This window comes from Bacillus rossius, chromosome 1, assembly GCF_032445375.1.
Source record: "Bacillus rossius redtenbacheri isolate Brsri chromosome 1, Brsri_v3, whole genome shotgun sequence".
NCBI classification, from domain to species: Eukaryota; Metazoa; Arthropoda; class Insecta; order Phasmatodea; family Bacillidae; genus Bacillus; species Bacillus rossius.
In genome coordinates, this window is record NC_086330.1 from 258,347,597 (window position 1) to 258,364,186 (window position 16,590).

Below are 16,590 nucleotides of genomic sequence, written 5' to 3' on the forward strand. Positions count from 1 at the left end.
AGTACTTTAAATTTTCAGCAGACAATACCCAATAAGTTATCCCTCTCTTTTATTTAAAATTAAAATCCTGGCTAAGAAATTTCTGAAGCTAGAGGTCCCAGCAAGCCCAGGATTCATTAAATGTCATTAAGACCATACAATAACTTATTAAGGAAAAAGGAAGGGGGTAGGTAATCTGGTTATTGGACAATGTAAAACTAGCCTGCAATCTTTAATGTCGTGTTTACTTAAAGGCATGCCTGGCTGCCTACAGTCAGGTTAATTCAGTTTTATAGACATTAAGATTTCCCAGGAACCTGAAACTGGGCTCGAGCCTGTTTAAGTTAGTCAGCCACATTCGAGAGCCCTTAGCCACATAGATCGTCCCATCCCTTGACCATCCTTTCTCTCATGCTCGCGGTGAGCTGGTGCATGGCATTACTTTTCCTTCTAAACTACCAGGCAACCTTTTCACCCTTCCTTTCCAATCATTCTCACAGCTGTAACCTTGCAGGCAGTGGCACGACATTCCAAGGCAAGGAAAGTCTACCTGATGATGAACTTGGTTCAATTCGTTATTGGTATATGGCAGGGATTATTTACATGATTAAGTGCTTGGCCCATTATGTCGTTGGTTTAGGCAAGGACAGCCTCCTCGATAATGTGCTTGGTCTACCTCGTCGTTGGTCTTTGACCGGGTTTTTGTATATGATTATGTGCTCTGTATATCTCGTCATTGGTCTTCGGATGTTCTGCATCTAAGAATTGTCATTATTTTATTATTAATGGTTTGATATCTGAGAATACTTATGAACACTTGCTATTTTTCTTTATAGCAAAATTTTGAAATACTTTATGCAAGATAAATGTTTCAGATATCATCTATTTTTAATGCAATTCCTTGATATCTGTCAGTTATATTTCGTACATGAATAATTACGTACTATTTGAGACCTATTATTTATCAAGAAGAAAATGTTGAATTTTTCAACTGTTGATCAAGTGTGCACCATTTTAAGAAGAAATGAGAAACTATATTTGAGTGGCTACATAAATTCACAGACTCTAATTCATTGGCATCAAGAAATGTTTTAATGTTTATTGCCTAGAACAAACAAATAAATTGTTATTTTTCTATGAACTAGTGCAATGAATTTACTGAGAGTTGGCTCCTGATGCGTGATTGACTAGAATATAGTTCAACACTGGTTACATGGTTGTTCCTTGCATCGAACTGTGAACGAGGACTAACGATTTGAGGATATCCTCCAGCGTCTTCATCTCGCAGAAAAGTTATATCATTATATAATATTGATTTGTATATAATGGAATGTATAACTATAATATTTGTAAAATATCATATATGGTTCGTTACAGTTTAACCAGAGATCATTTTATGCAAAAAAAGTGCCCACAAGATTTTCAGATATTAAAATTTCATTTAAAGTTAAAAGACGTGAATGTGTAATAAATAGCCTTCTCGATAACCTGTTTTCTTGTTATTAGTGTTTCATATTACCGTAAGAGAATAGTGCTGGAGGTAATAATGTTATCAAAAATATTTCCATGTATAAATTTATAACAGCCATTTAGCTTATAGTAATATCAAAGTCAATTAATTATATAGGATATAAATAGCTTTGAATATTTTTTATGTATTATAAAAAATTTAAACTTTATCTGGGTATTGGAGATAAGAAATTTTCAATTTGTATGTACATATATATTTCTGATAAGTTATTCAATTTAGATTAATTGTTTCTTTGTTTTCCATCTTCAATTTACTCTGGGATCTATCCAACTATTTTAAGTTTAACTTTACAAAAAAAAATTTCTACTCGTATGTTAACAGTAGCATCGTCCTTAACTGAATTGAAAAATATATATTAGTTTTAAAACCAGTCAGTGTAGAAAAATGCATAAGATATAATGACGTAGTACTTAATTTTGTTCGTATTAGTCTTGAGACATGCTCCGATATTCTGACATGCATGGTTATCTTCTCGGTCTAAACGAGGGGTGCTCAGTGGGTTTCTGTCAAAACTTTGATACATACAACTCAGAAACATATACAAAAAATTTTTTAAGTTATTGCAGTTCTAAGTTATGGCTTTCTAAGTTATGACATTTCTAAGTTGTGTGGTTCGGTGTTCTGTGTTTCTAAGTTATTTGCTTCTAAGTAATGATAGTACTAAGTTATGAATAGATAAGTTATGGCGTTTATAATATTGTGGGTTTCTAAGTTGAGACAGTTCGAAGTCGAGGTTATTAAGTTGTGATAATTATAAGTTATGACTTTCTAAGTTATGAAGTGTGTTTAAGTTGTTCTCGTTCTAAGTTATGGCTTCAAAGTTATGATGTATCTAAGTTGTGTGTTTCGGCGTTGTGTGTTTATGAGTTGTGATGTTTCCAAGTAACGACAGATCTAAGTAATGTGGCTCGCCGAGCCAGTGGGCGGCCACCTGATGACGTGCTCCATGAGCTGCAGCTCCTGCTCGGACTGCAGGGGCTCGCCGTCGGGCGGCAGCAGCGACTGGGGCACCACGCCGCAGCGCTGCTGGATCAGCTCGAGGGCCTGCAGCTGCAGCTCCAGGTTCTTCTGCGCCATCATGCGCCGGAACACCTCGTAGTCGTTGGCCGCCCACACCTGCTCGAACAGTGCCTGCGGCGCGCACGCGGTTGGTGCGAGTTCACGTACACGTAAACATACAAGTTCTAGTTCAAGTACCAGTTCAAGTACAAGTTTAAATTAAAGTACGAGTATACTAATTATTTTCCATTATAACTGTCAAAAAATATTGTCACCTTGGATGATGTTAATAAAATTGTCGAGGTTATAGGTACATGTCATATCACTTTTATGTCCACTTTTTTAAGGAGTGTCCATTTAATTTACTTAAGTTTCGTTCATAGAGTATAGGATTTTACTAGAGTTTTTTTAGTTTAAACCTTAATTAAATCGATTTATTGTTGGTTAGTCATACATCTTGTAATAAATACCACTCTATAATTTGTAATTGATTTTTAGCAGGAGAGAAAAACTATTAACTTACGTGGACATTTATCTTGATGAAAAGCAGAACTAGTTACTTAGTTTAGATGGAGTAAGAACTAACCCAGAAAAAGTTAAAAGTTTCACGCTTTTTGTAGAACTATATCCTTTCTGAACAAAGGAAAAATACACAAGGTGACAGAAGCTGTTTATTTAATTTTTTAATTTTTTTTAATTCACTGATCATGAATTAGGAAAACGTGCTTTAGTTTTCTCCGTGTGCTGCTGATTATTCCTGCCAATGTTTTGATATTTTTATCCTATTTACTCTTGATTATTCATCTCAATATTTTGTTAGTTTTCTCCACGTGCTCCTGATTATTTCTTCCAATATTTTGTTAGTTATCTCCAAGTTATTTTGGCCATTCGTGGCGATACTTCCCTTGATTTTCACCGTGTGTTCCTGGTTATTCCTGGTGAGACTTCTGCTGAGGTTGTCCAGGTGCTTCTGGTTATTACAGAGAACTCAATATATGTATGAAATTATTTTTTGCTTAATGAGACATGCAATTTTTCAGAGTTACATTTAATTAGTCAATTTCTATTACTAAATCAGCACCTACAATAATTAATTTTTACAGGTGGGATTCAAAAACAAAAATTATTACTCAGTCAAATTATATAACTTGGGATGGCTACGAATGACTATCATGCAAGTCAAACTTCCTTCTCCTTGGTGTCTAGCGAAGCCCTCCTTCACTTGCGATCGTGAGTGATAATCCCGCATCCCACATGAAAAATAAATAATATCTACCTCCACGCAACATGTGACGACATCTGTTGTTAAATAGCAGAACTACTTGGCCATAATTGAAAATTAACTTTCGCTGTTGGAGTACTCAAATTCGTGTTTAATTGTCCGTTTCTAATGAAAATCTCAGTTTGCAACTACCATTAGTCGCAGAAGCTAACACGAATCCTGGTTCGTTGCATGCGGCTGCACAGAAGTTCACAGCTGTAGATACTGCAGCAAGTAATTTGACCTGAGAATGAATGTTAGATGTCACGAAAAGAATGACTGTGTTAAAAACCAGCTACATAAAATGTTAAGCTGTGATCGGTGTGGCAGGTTGTTTACACGAATTGATAAATTAAAAAGAAATGGCTGATCTTTTAAAGCCAAACACATTTACGAGATATAGTACATCGATAAAGTCACCACACTAAGGAAGAGTGTACTGCATGACGACAATAGTTTTCCCTATCATGAACATGATTATGTTCATAGCACTCCTGATCTCGACAAGGAACTTACATTAAAGTATGCTGATGGTTTAAGGAAGACTGAAGATAATGGAAGTATCATAGCATGAAAAATGATAATACATTCAAACCCATCTCAATTAGATTCATCCAAGAAGCTTGTAGCATATGAAGAAGCTTGTAGCCGATGAAGAAACTTCGACGTGATCGAATTCGAGTTCTTACAATGATCCTGGTGCAGGCGCTGACTCTCACGATGATGGCGAGAGTGACTTTGAGGCTGGTGACAAGACCAAGCACTGTGATGAAGCACCTAAAGCTGTCAAGATCGAAGACTGTAATGAACCCAGAGACAAAATAATGAAAACGACATGATAAAATAAATTATTCTGATCAAATTTAATTTAACCAATGGATGGGATAGTGATTAAAAATATTATTAAAAAAACATTCCAGGAAGGTGACCGCAGCAGGAGATATTGATTGCAATTCAAGGGGAAGATCCTAACATGTTGGTCGATCATCTGAGACTACTGATGGCTACGCTTATGGCAGGAAACTATTCGCACCTCAACGAAGTAGCTATCTCACTCAAAGAACTGAGGAAAGCTGACTACATACAATAATTACTTGTTTTACCTACATTTGTATCAAATTAAAAAAATATATATTTTGGTTTTCAGAAATGATTGTTTTATTCCTCAATTTCTGATTTCTAACTAAGACGGAGTTCTCGCGACTGCGTGTTCGTTGTATGTACCTACTGTTTTGCCACTTCATGTCCTGTGTGTGTATTGTGTGACCATTGCATGTCCTTTCTATGTATTGTGTTACCATTGCATGTCCTGTGTGTTCATTGTGTGTTCACTGAATGTTCCTTGCGTGCTCATTGCGTGTTAATTGCATGTATTGCGTGTCAAGTGTGTTCATTGCTTGTTCATTGATGCATTGCGGGTTCTTTTCTTTTTTTGAATGAGTGCCGTTTCGTTATGTTATGTAGTCAAGACTGCAGTCAGATCTAAATTGACCTCGTGGTTTGGAGATGCCTGGTCTTATTGCCTGAAATTTAACATAAACTGTTTAAAATGTTCGTCGCGTATAATCTAAAAATGCCTCTTGGTTCGGAGACGCTAGGCCTAAATGTATAGCATTGTACAAGAACATGCATCGAAATATTAGACTTCTATGGTAGGCACATCACTAAGTACAAATTATTAATATGGTGGCTATATTGGCTTTTTGGAGGCTGGTAGAGTAGGAACTTAAAATTCTTTAATGATTTTTCGTTGTATTTTATTGAATAAATATTTTTTTTTACCTAAAATTACATTATTTGCATCGACCAGGGATCGAATTAAGGACAGATATCTATTGAATCAATCAGTATATTTATAGGCCTTTTTTATGTATTTTGAAATTTTTCCGATTTTCTAGCTTAATAATTACAGATTTTCAAGATGGCACCGGAATGTAAAGATGTCGGACACCGTGATACTTATATGGCAGCAGCGCACTCTGGCAGACGTCGTGTACACTAGTGATCCTGTTATAGATTACTGAAAACAAGATGGCGGGAGCGCTCTCTAGCAGGTAATGTATGTTAACTAACGCTCCTGGTAGCATGTGATGTTATTATTTCTTCAAATTTAAAAAAAAAGTACAAGTTCGGTTATGTATGTGTTTTATTTTTTATATATATTATTTAATTCTTGGTCTGGTAAGTATCTTGATGGTCGTGTGGTTAGAGGCGTATGTTTTCCAAACCAAAGTGTTTCGAGGTATCATGATTCTAATCACTGCGCTTCTAAAGAATTTTGCAAAGAAATTTAATTTATTTTGCCGATAAGGACCGCAACATCATTGGCAGGTAATGGAACATGTGCATGAGACAGAGTGATGCTGGCGCTCCTTATGAACAAACAGCAGAAACAAAGATGACGAATTATATGATGGTGGCTTCCAGCAAAACAGAAAAAAAATGGCGACCGCGACATCATCAAGATGGTGGCCTCCAGCAGACGAAAACAAGATGACGTACGTGGTATTAGAATTTGAGATGGCGATCGTAACGAAAATTGCAACATTCAGGAATTGAGTCACTCGATGTCGAGATGGCGAAATGCATGGACAATGTCTAGGTCAAAGGTCAAGGTAAAGTTCAAATGTTAAGGTCAAATTTCAAGGTCAAGGTCTAATGTCAAGATTAAAGTATAGTATCAAGGTAAAAGGTCAACATCAAAGTCCAAGGTCAAAGGTCAATGTAAATTTCAAGGTCGCCCAAGATGGCCGCCGTGACGTCAGAGGGTGGTCGGCAATACGCACCACGCACCACGCACCAGAACCAGGCACAGTACATTCTTTTATATACTACTACACCAGTCAATTGATTGAAAAATCGACTATGGTCACATTTGTACTTAAAGACCCCGAAAATCCACAGGATGCATTTAAGAATCGTGGCAACAGTTAAAAAAATCTTTTGAGGCTCCCTTTTAAATATCTATTTTTAGACACAAAGTTATTTTAAGAAACAACTAACATAAACCAACCTTCGTTCACGGCTGTCAGGTAACTAAATGTATTCGTCTGTGGGACTGACAATAGCGTGAGTATAATTACCTGCTGGAAGCGTACTTGGAGGATGCCTGTTTTACTCTCGTCACACGCTTCTTGGAACTGCTCGGGGGTGATGCCAATGTCCTCCATGTAGCTGGTCAGCATAGAGTCGACCTGCCGAGATGTCACGCCGCAGTTATTACGAGTCGGCGGTAGTTCCCGTGACATTGTGGTCAGAATGTGACTATGCATCTAGACCGATCTTCGGAGGTTTTAAGTCTACTAATAATTGTCTTTTTATTATTATTTGTTTATAACTGAAAATATTTATGGGCGCTTATTATTTTTCTTTGTTTCTCTGAACAGTTCTGATATGACTGTAGTTGTTATGCAATTATTTTAGTTACAAATATGGTGTTAATATTTTGTTTCGCAAAACATACATTTAATTAATAGCAAATGTTTGAAATATTTATGCTATAAGGTTCACCAGCGCGTTGCAATTGAGCGTAATTTCACCTCTGTGGTGAGCGGGTACGGACCTATAGCTCTTGGAGAAAGAAGTTGTAGTCTGTGAGTAAGAAGAGGTGCTGAGAGTGTATTTCCATTAAAAATGACTGCAGGAGGGGTATGACGTTTCATATTTCGTAGTAAACGCTTAAATGTTTTTACAAAATTCTTCGAAAACGTTTTCAATATCTACTTTTAGAGATGTTTTAATCCTATATGAAGTTTGACGAGCATACTTTATTTTCTTCTGAGAAAGCTTTAACATGATATCTGAATTTAATAGAGATCGCAGACTTTCCCACCATTTTATGGAGTTGCTTGGCTTCTGGGTTATAGCCACGTTGAAGGCGAATATTTCCCGAACGTTTCGGTTGACCTTGCTGTCATCATTATCAGGGTAGTAGGTAACTTTGTCAGTGAAATCTTCACCTTCAATGCGGCTGCGAACCAGAGGCCAAGCAACTTTATGATGCATGAATACTCTGAATACCTAACCTTGGTTTTATATGAGAACTCGAAAGGTTTTCCAGGTCATTTTTACCGCCATTGGTTGGAGTTCTGCGCCAGATAAACCCTTACAAAGAGCGTGGAATTATGTTTGATATATTCCAGATACCACGCACATGTAACTTAATCTAAATGAATACTGGCCTGCTGTACAGAAAATGAGATGTTCTGAAAGTAAGTCGTAAGTGTGCCTGGAATGAAAATGGCTATGTGGGCAAAAGTTTATTTCATAAAGAGTGATCATAATTTATTTAAATCATCAGTAAGGAAAAAAATGTAAATAATATTATAAATTTATTACAATAATTCTATAAAATACTTTTTAGCAGTACAGTAAAGAATATAAACTTGCAAATAACAAACAGTAGTAGCACAACTTAAAAAAATTAAACTATTGAGGTTTTGAAATGAAACAATATTATACATATGTTACTAAAATTAAACTGTGCAAGGAAATTTTAATAAGCACTTAACAACAAGCAATTGCAATAATACATTATTTTATCAAAATTAAATTTTTGTCATAATTAACTGAAAAATTATTTTTATATCAATTTTTTATGCTTTTAAGCACATGTGTTTCAGTAATTCTTAAAAAAAAAAATATGTCACACAAAGATATAAAATGAGTTAAATGTACAAAAATGGGCAAAATCTTTAGTGTTAGCAATCTTCTATCAAAAAATGAAACATATGGTCATATTGTAAGAAGCCCTGAAATAATCTGACGCCGTTTCTATCACAGGCCTATTTCGTGGATGAAGAAATGGAAAAGAAAAAAATTACACTAATCTTGTTTTTTCTGACTCCGGCGCGTGTTATAAACCTTGAAATTCGCTAGGTTTAAATTGTAATCGTTTTACTTATTGATCATGTTGAGTAAAAGCTCATTGTATAATTTTTACTTGGTTAAAAATGGATAAGAATATATTTTAATATATTCTTACCCATTTTAAAACAGTTAATACTTACCAGGTCCTTGTATTCTTCAAATACTTTCTTATACTCCTGCTCATGCTCCGTGGCTCCAGGTTCAAAAACTGTAAATTAGGAAATGTTGGGATTAGAACATGTGGTGTACTACGTAAAGCATATGTAACGCAGAAAGGCTAAAGGCAAGTTCAGTGGTACATGAGCGAAGTAGTGTATAAATTTACTGGCCTAGGCTCGAGGTTGAGGAGGTGGAGCCGGTGTCCGCCATCTTGGATGACTTAAACCATGACATTTGACCTTGACTATTACCCTTTACCTTAACTTTACCAAATTAAAACTAGTAATGTTTTTAATTAAGTGGAATTCAAACAAAAAAGATTCATTACTCGGTCGATTACTATGTCTTAAAGTATCTGAGAAACACTATCATGCAAGATCTTCTTTCACCTTGAGTTCTAGTAAATCCCTCCTTCTGTTGCGACTGTGAGAGAGTATCCCGCACACCACATAAAAATAAATAATATTTACTTCAACACAACATGAGGCAAAGTTGTCGGCAAGAAGTGAAACTAATTGGAACATGTATTATTTTTAAATGGAAAAGTGACTCTCACTGATGGACGATTTAAAATCCTATTTAAATATTGGTTCAAATTTAAAACTCTTAGTATGAAAATGGTATTAATCGCAGAAGTTAATATGGGGCCCCAATCGTTGCCGGCTACGGTATCGAAAAGTCTTAGGTGTATTTATTGCAGCAAGGGGTTTAACTTGAGGAATAATCCCAATCATCATGAGAGGATAGAGTGTATTTTGGGTAATTACCGATAATCATTTAGTTGCAGCCAGTGCCAGATATATTTTGGTCGCAGGTATGTAATGAATAAATATAGCACGATCTGTACAATCAAGCTGACTAATGATGCCGAGGACGAGTCTACAAACATCAAGGAAGTGGAAAGAAGGCAAAATATTATGCTATTATAAACTCGAAGAATGTGAAAATGCTGATTCTAATAACACTATCCCAGTTCTCGTTAATGATTTGGAATTGAAAGCTAACGAAGAAAGTAGAATTTTCATGGGAAATTAAATAACATTTACACTAAATTCTAGTCTTTTTCTTGAAATTGAGAACAATATAGAAGCATATGAAGCTGACAGGATACAATACTTGATTAAGCTTTAAAATAAATAATTATGATAATGCTTATTATGATCCCTTGGATGAAAACGATTTTAATGACTATGAGGCTGCAATTAAAACCGAAGACGTAAGATATTTTAAGAATATTAACAAACATGTAAGAAAGACAATAGTAGCAGAAGAGATTGATTACATGTCATGAGAAGATATTAACATATTGATCGACAGGTTAAGACTTATACTTGCTTCGCAATTTGGCCACAATTTATTCATCACCAAATAAACTTGGCCTATACTTAGTGAACTAAGAAGTGTGTGCTACATATAGTAATGTAATGACTTGTTTCACCTGTATGTGTATAAAAGTGAAAAAAAAAATAATTCGGATATTTAAAAAATATTTTTTGTAATCGAATTTCTAACTAAGATTGAGTTATCATAATGCAACTTCTATCTTAAAGATGTAAAAATCGTTATCAATGACTACCAAAATGGATAGTAATAAAAAAACTATTCCCGCAATAGGGACCAATTTGAGCAAAATATAATTGAAATCAGTTGGAGCCAAATGGAGTTGGAGCCATTGTAGCCATATGGAGTTGGAGCCATTGTAGCCATATGGAGTTGGAGCCATTGTAGCCATATGGAGCAGAATGCAGATGGAGCCATTTGAGTCTAATACAGATGAAGACATTGTAGCCAGATGGATACAAATACAGATGGAAACAATGTAGCTAGATGGAGCGAATGCAGTCTATCGAGTGGATGCTGCCTCACATCCAAGTGAGCACAGCCAATGCTGAAGAATGTAGAAAATGGTAAGAATATTGATGTACCATTCCGATCATGGACCATGAAATCGTGGCCTGGCTTGCCTCAAAGTCAAAGTATCCACTGTATCGTAAAATCCAGCTACATAAAAATCAAGTTACATCATCGTTGGGCTTCAGACTGAAAGAGAGCTTAAGGCAGGAGTGGGCCACTCCGTGTTCGGTAAGTCAAATAATTAAAGTAAAATTATTTTTTTGACATGCATATGGACTTTTAAAATGGAAGATTCCTCTCGCATTTCAAACGTATGCCAAGTTTTAGCAGACAGTAACCGACACTTGTTCAGACATCCAGCTGTCAACTGCACAGCCTGGAACTGCTTGATGCAGACAGAGAATATTTCTGTACTTTTGTTAAGTTGGTCAGGACATCAGAGATTTCGTCTATACCTATTTTCAGCTTCATGCTATTTTCTTTAAGGTTTTTCCTAAATGTTGTCCTGCAAAACACATTAAATGAAATACGGTGAGCATACTGTGACTGTGGCACTTATAGCCCACATAGCATGTAAGCTTGCCTCAAGCTTGTCATATGACTTGAAGTAGGCTTTCCGTCCAAGCTTGACACATTAAACTTGATTCAAGCCTTCTTTGAACCATGAACCAATGCTGCAAGCTTGCAAGATTGTCGTGGCAGGCTTGCTGCAAGCATGTCAGGTGTAAATAGTTACCTTGAATCAAGCTTGATTCAAGCTAACACACTTGTCATGGCAAGCTTGATTCACGTTTGTCGTGGCAGCCTTTCTGAAAGCTTGTCGGGTGTAAACTAGTTTGAATCAAACTTGATTCAAGATAACACACTTAACATGGCAAGCTTGAATGAAGCTTGATTCAAGCCTATTTTGCTATCTGGGAGTAACTCTCCGTTGTGCATCCACTGCAGTTTCGCCTGTACATACTTGCGACCTCACAATTACACCCTTCAGTTTGTTGATGGACATTATTATTTCAAGTTTTATAAGTTGTTTCATGTGTTTATACATGGGGAGGAGAGGCATTGTCACTATGTCATTATGCCCGTCCTTCTTTATGGCGATGTGGCTGTGTGGCTCGGCAAAGAATCAGTTTTCATTAATTTCTGATCCCAGTGTGAGGCAATTAGAACACCCTTGGCCTTTCAATTAGATTAAATTCTAACCCCAATAAAATATTTTAATTTGAAATGACATTGTACTTTAAAAATTGTAAAAATTAATTTTCATAAAGCCTGGCGTTTCAGTATTATAATGTGTTTGTATTCGTCTTTGACATTGGAGCCGGTAACCAGCGACAACAGAGTTCAGGAAGCTGATAAGTACCTATTGGTCACGGCCTGTGAAAACTATTCGATCACTTAATGATTACGTTCAGAGTGTATCTGGGACTAAGAATGTGCTGCATGTCAACATCCACGTTAGAAATTGTGTTGGTTAGATATAATTCCGGAATATGGTTCTACATGGCTGGTGGTAACGTCGAGAGCAATATCTCGAGGACAATAATATATCGATGTCATGTTATCCACATATCACAGGAACTACACAAATTGAGTCTAGACTTACATTCTGAAGTTTAAAATTATCTCTGCTGTTATTTATTTTGAAGTATTACTTGTTTCAAATAATTTAATAAATGCCTTTTAAAAAACATATTGCCAAAAACTGACATATCAATAATGACATCTGGAAGACGTTTCATGGTCCTGATGAGAACCGAGGTCATGGTGAATGCGAGCCTAGTCCTTGCAGCAGAAAATTTTTCAGACACATAGCTTCAACGTTGCAGGAACGTTTCAATGTTCCAGTGTGTTGATGCTACATTTGTTCAGCGTATCTGAAGCATTGCGACTCACTGGAGGACTTGTGCTCGATGAAGGTGAGCACGGGTGCAGTCCACACGGGGCCCTGCAGGAAGCCGACGATGGAGTCCAGCACCCAGGAGCAGTCTTCTGGAGCCGGGTCCATGTTGGGTCGGCCGTCGCTATCACACTGCTGCCCGCTGCCATGGCCTCGCCCTGTGGTCCTGTTGGCATGACGACCCCGTACAGCACAACAAGCCTGCGAGGGTCGATATTCCTCCTCGACCCTGCGCGGGTCGATACTGCGTGCAGCAGATACAGACAAGAGCATGGCTCGGTCACGTCACAAGACCCTGTTTGGGATCCACACGTAGCTTCCGAGTCAGAACTTCCAACAGTCATGTATTAAAACTATCGGGGAAAAAACCAACAAGGGTAGCTCACAAATGTCAAGAGTTAAACGATCATAATCTAAGAACATACAGTTTATAATCACATTAACTTACTATCTCACAATTGAGAAAAACCGTCGCTAGAAAAATCACAATTTAGAAATAATCGTAACTTTAAATGGTCATAAGTTATAAACAAACAACAAAAAACGATCAAAAGCTAAAAAATAATAATTACTTAACTACTAAACTAATAATTGGCATAATATAAACAGTAGGCATCTAAGTTGCAATCGGGTCATGTTAATTTGTTAATAAATAACTCCGTTTTTCCATAACATAATTTATTTTAGATAATTAAATAATGTTCAGCTTCTTTGTAGCATAGTTAACAATCAAAGTCACAGTCTAACATTTGTGTAGTTGTAGTGATTGCTGTAACTAAAATAAAAGTTAATATTCATTGACATATTTGAAATATTAAATTGCTTTTTCCTGGCAATGTGACCACCACAGGACAGAGAAATATTACTATAATAGCTAATGCCTAGCATTAGTTGCAATGACTCCTTCGATTTCTTTTGTAATTTTTTTGAAGTAGGTTCATTTATACAAAGCATCTCTCTATCTCTCTAATTCTCCATCCCTCTATATTTCTATGTATATCTCTATGTCTCTCACTATCTCTCTATAGCTCTATCTAAATATATACATATACCTACCTCTCTATCTCTCTTTATCTCTCTATATCTATATCTTCATGTATTGTCTTTATCTAAAATCTCTCCCTATATATATACAACTATATCTATTTTATCTATATATGATACACTTAAGCAATGGAAACATTACAAATCTGTGTTTTACCTATCTATATTTTTATCTATCTTTTTACGTATCACATGCGTGACATAGGTATATAAAATACGCGAGTATTCGAATGCAACGTTGTGTCAAAATTTCAAAGCAATATGTGAAGAACTTTCGGGGATATAAGATTTTGAGCGAACAAAACTTTACATTTTTATTTATATAGCTACAGTAAAGTTTTAAATGTAATATCATTGCCATCATAAAGCATAGGTGTAATGTTTAATATGGTTAAAAATGATTTTATTGATATCCATATAAGTGTGTCAAAGGTGTGTAGGTAATTGTACAGCACCATAAAGAACGCATTCACTTGATGGCACTATATTTAACCTTGAAAGGGGTGATTCTAAATTGTTCTACTATGAAGAGTTTATGTAATTGATAGTGTTCTTTTCTTTCGTGCAAATATTCAACAGTATTTATTAACTTTGGCCAGTAGAATACAATTAATATCCACAAAATTTATTTGAATGCTAAATTTATTACTATTAACACTTTCATGTGAAACATTTACAAAATCAATGATACTGTTGTAATAAATACTAATCACACTAATGAGCAACCCAGTAGGAAAGTTATGACAGTCAATACATGATTTCTATTGTTACCATGACGAATGCAATATTCTCATGTATTTTTACACACTTATACGGTAAATTTGTGGAGCTTGGGGATTTGGTAGAGTTTGGATTCTATGTCGTTAGGACTACTGGTAATTTACCCAGGATACAAGCTTTAGAAGGAATGGTAAACTACCACTACAACTGGGGTTCTGGAACAGGAGCTGGATACTGTAGATCCTCCAGGTAGCTGTACATTGTATATAATGGAACTATCTCACCAAGTCTGTCTATATGTAGTAGCACAATTCAAAATATATCTTCCTGCACTACAATTCGTGTTCTACCGTTGCTTTAGGAAGACAAGGTCGTGTCAGCTATTCAGCCTGATGCAATACAATTCTGACTTCCTGAATTATGGGATATTTATAGGCAAATATGTATTCTCGCGGTTTTCGTGACATTTTAGTCCCCAGAGCGGAATCCAAAAGGGATTTGGATCGCCCCAACCACTGGAAACGTCTTCCACGATGTAATGTCTGCCATCAACTTCCTGCTCATTCTTGTCTGGAAAATTCTATTCCTACTCATATGGCCCATCAAAGAGTAATACAGCTAGGAGGAAATATTTATGATATTTATGACACCTGATAAAATATGGAAAAGTGAAATTAATCGAATAATATGTCTTTGGTGTAAGTATAGCTGAAGAAGGGAATACTAAAACCTTCAAGTATGTACCTGAAAAAACCCTAATTAAATAAAAAATAATTAATTAAAATGATTTGTATGAATTTAGGGATGCTCACCGTATCAATGCTACAATATTAGAACATTTATTTACAATTTTCATCACTTAAAAACTCCAATATACATATTGTAACGATTTATAATTTGCAGGTAAAATTGGGTTCGTAAGGAATAGCCCAGTTAGGTATTATTACAGATTTGTTGATTACTAATATTTACATTACTAATAAATAATCTTACTTAAAAATGCCTGCTCACCAATTACTTGCATTTAAAAATGTTTATTCTCAAATCACTCCATGTCTGTCAATTTCTGCAGTTCTCACTGGAGCTAGGCTCAACAGTGGTTCTTTCCTTAACTCACGTCTGTCCACACACTCAGTACTCAGTCTTGCGTCACTCAGTTGCAGCACTCCTACGATCCAGTCGAACTAAGCGTCAAGCCACTCTCAGGGGGGTGGGGGGTGGGGGGTGGTCTCTCACCCTCTTCACCGATGTCGCACTTCCCTTCGCTCTCGGAACTGTCGGAACTGTCGGAACTGTCGGAACTGTCGCGGGACATGCCTCACTCCTCGAGGAAATCTCGCCGCACTCCTCGCTAATCTCACCGCGGAACTCACGTGGCACACCCCGCGGAACTCTGTCGCCAAAAACTATCGCCGTACTCGAGGCACTCACCGGTCCTCACCGTCGCGAGACATGTCGCCCAAAACTGTCGCGGAGGCCGGCGTCACTGCTTAAGTAGTTTGTGGCGCACTTCTCGAACCGACGAGAGCGGCTGTGACGAGTCGCATCATTCCGGCTGTTCTTCTCTGCGCAAGCTTAGTACAATGTCTGGCGAGCAGCATTATGGCAAGTTTGAACGAGTATGTGCCTGTACAAACTCGCAGCTAATGCAGAAATGGCACCTGTAGCACGAATATTTTTTTTAATATTGCTACACCCGATTTTGTTATTTTTGAAATATTGGCACACATATAATTTTTTTTATAAATAGTGACTCAGTTGGCTAGAGAAATCAGTTGACGTCCGCACGCAGTTACAATGTCACCGTTTAACCAGGAAACCGAGAACCTGAGTGCTAAACCTGACTACAACTGTGTAGAATACAGTTTCCATGATGAAAAATCTAATTTGCGAACGTACATGAAAATCTGTTATGGACTAGTCCTGCATTTCCTAATGCCACATTCGCCATGTAGTTATGAACCATCAAAACTACAAATAAACTGTACTGGACCGGATTCTTACATGGTTTTTAACCTCAAACCGCAGACTGTACTGTCGTATACCAAATAACAAATTCTTGTTACAACTCTACAAGCATGCACAGCGCAGTTTCCGACCCTGCAAGCATGTACAATGCAGACCGAAGAAGACTCTGGACGCAGTGCACCTGACGAGTCTGAACCTGTGACTCGAACTACCTGTCCCCGACGTCGCATTCGTCCCAAGCCAGCAACTCAGTGCCGACGACCGAGACGTCGCAGCAGTGATCAGCTCCAGTTCTACAGTGATAAT

At 36.8% G+C, this 16,590-nt stretch overlaps 1 protein-coding gene across 1 annotated transcript in view; it reads right to left on the reverse strand.

Annotated features, from left to right (window-relative positions):
* Positions 1 to 12,671, reverse strand: part of LOC134527273 (cilia- and flagella-associated protein 36) — a 53,789-nt gene extending 41,118 nt beyond the window's left edge. Inside the window, exons 1-4 of the mRNA XM_063359811.1 lie at positions 12,549 to 12,671; positions 8,780 to 8,847; positions 6,854 to 6,964; positions 2,442 to 2,641 (exon numbers count right to left, since the gene is read on the reverse strand). Coding sequence (XP_063215881.1) covers positions 2,442 to 2,641; positions 6,854 to 6,964; positions 8,780 to 8,847; positions 12,549 to 12,660 — 491 coding nt within the window. The 5' untranslated portion in view covers positions 12,661 to 12,671. The remainder of the gene's footprint in view (positions 1 to 2,441; positions 2,642 to 6,853; positions 6,965 to 8,779; positions 8,848 to 12,548) is intronic.
* Positions 12,672 to 16,590: the final 3,919 nt, after the last annotated feature.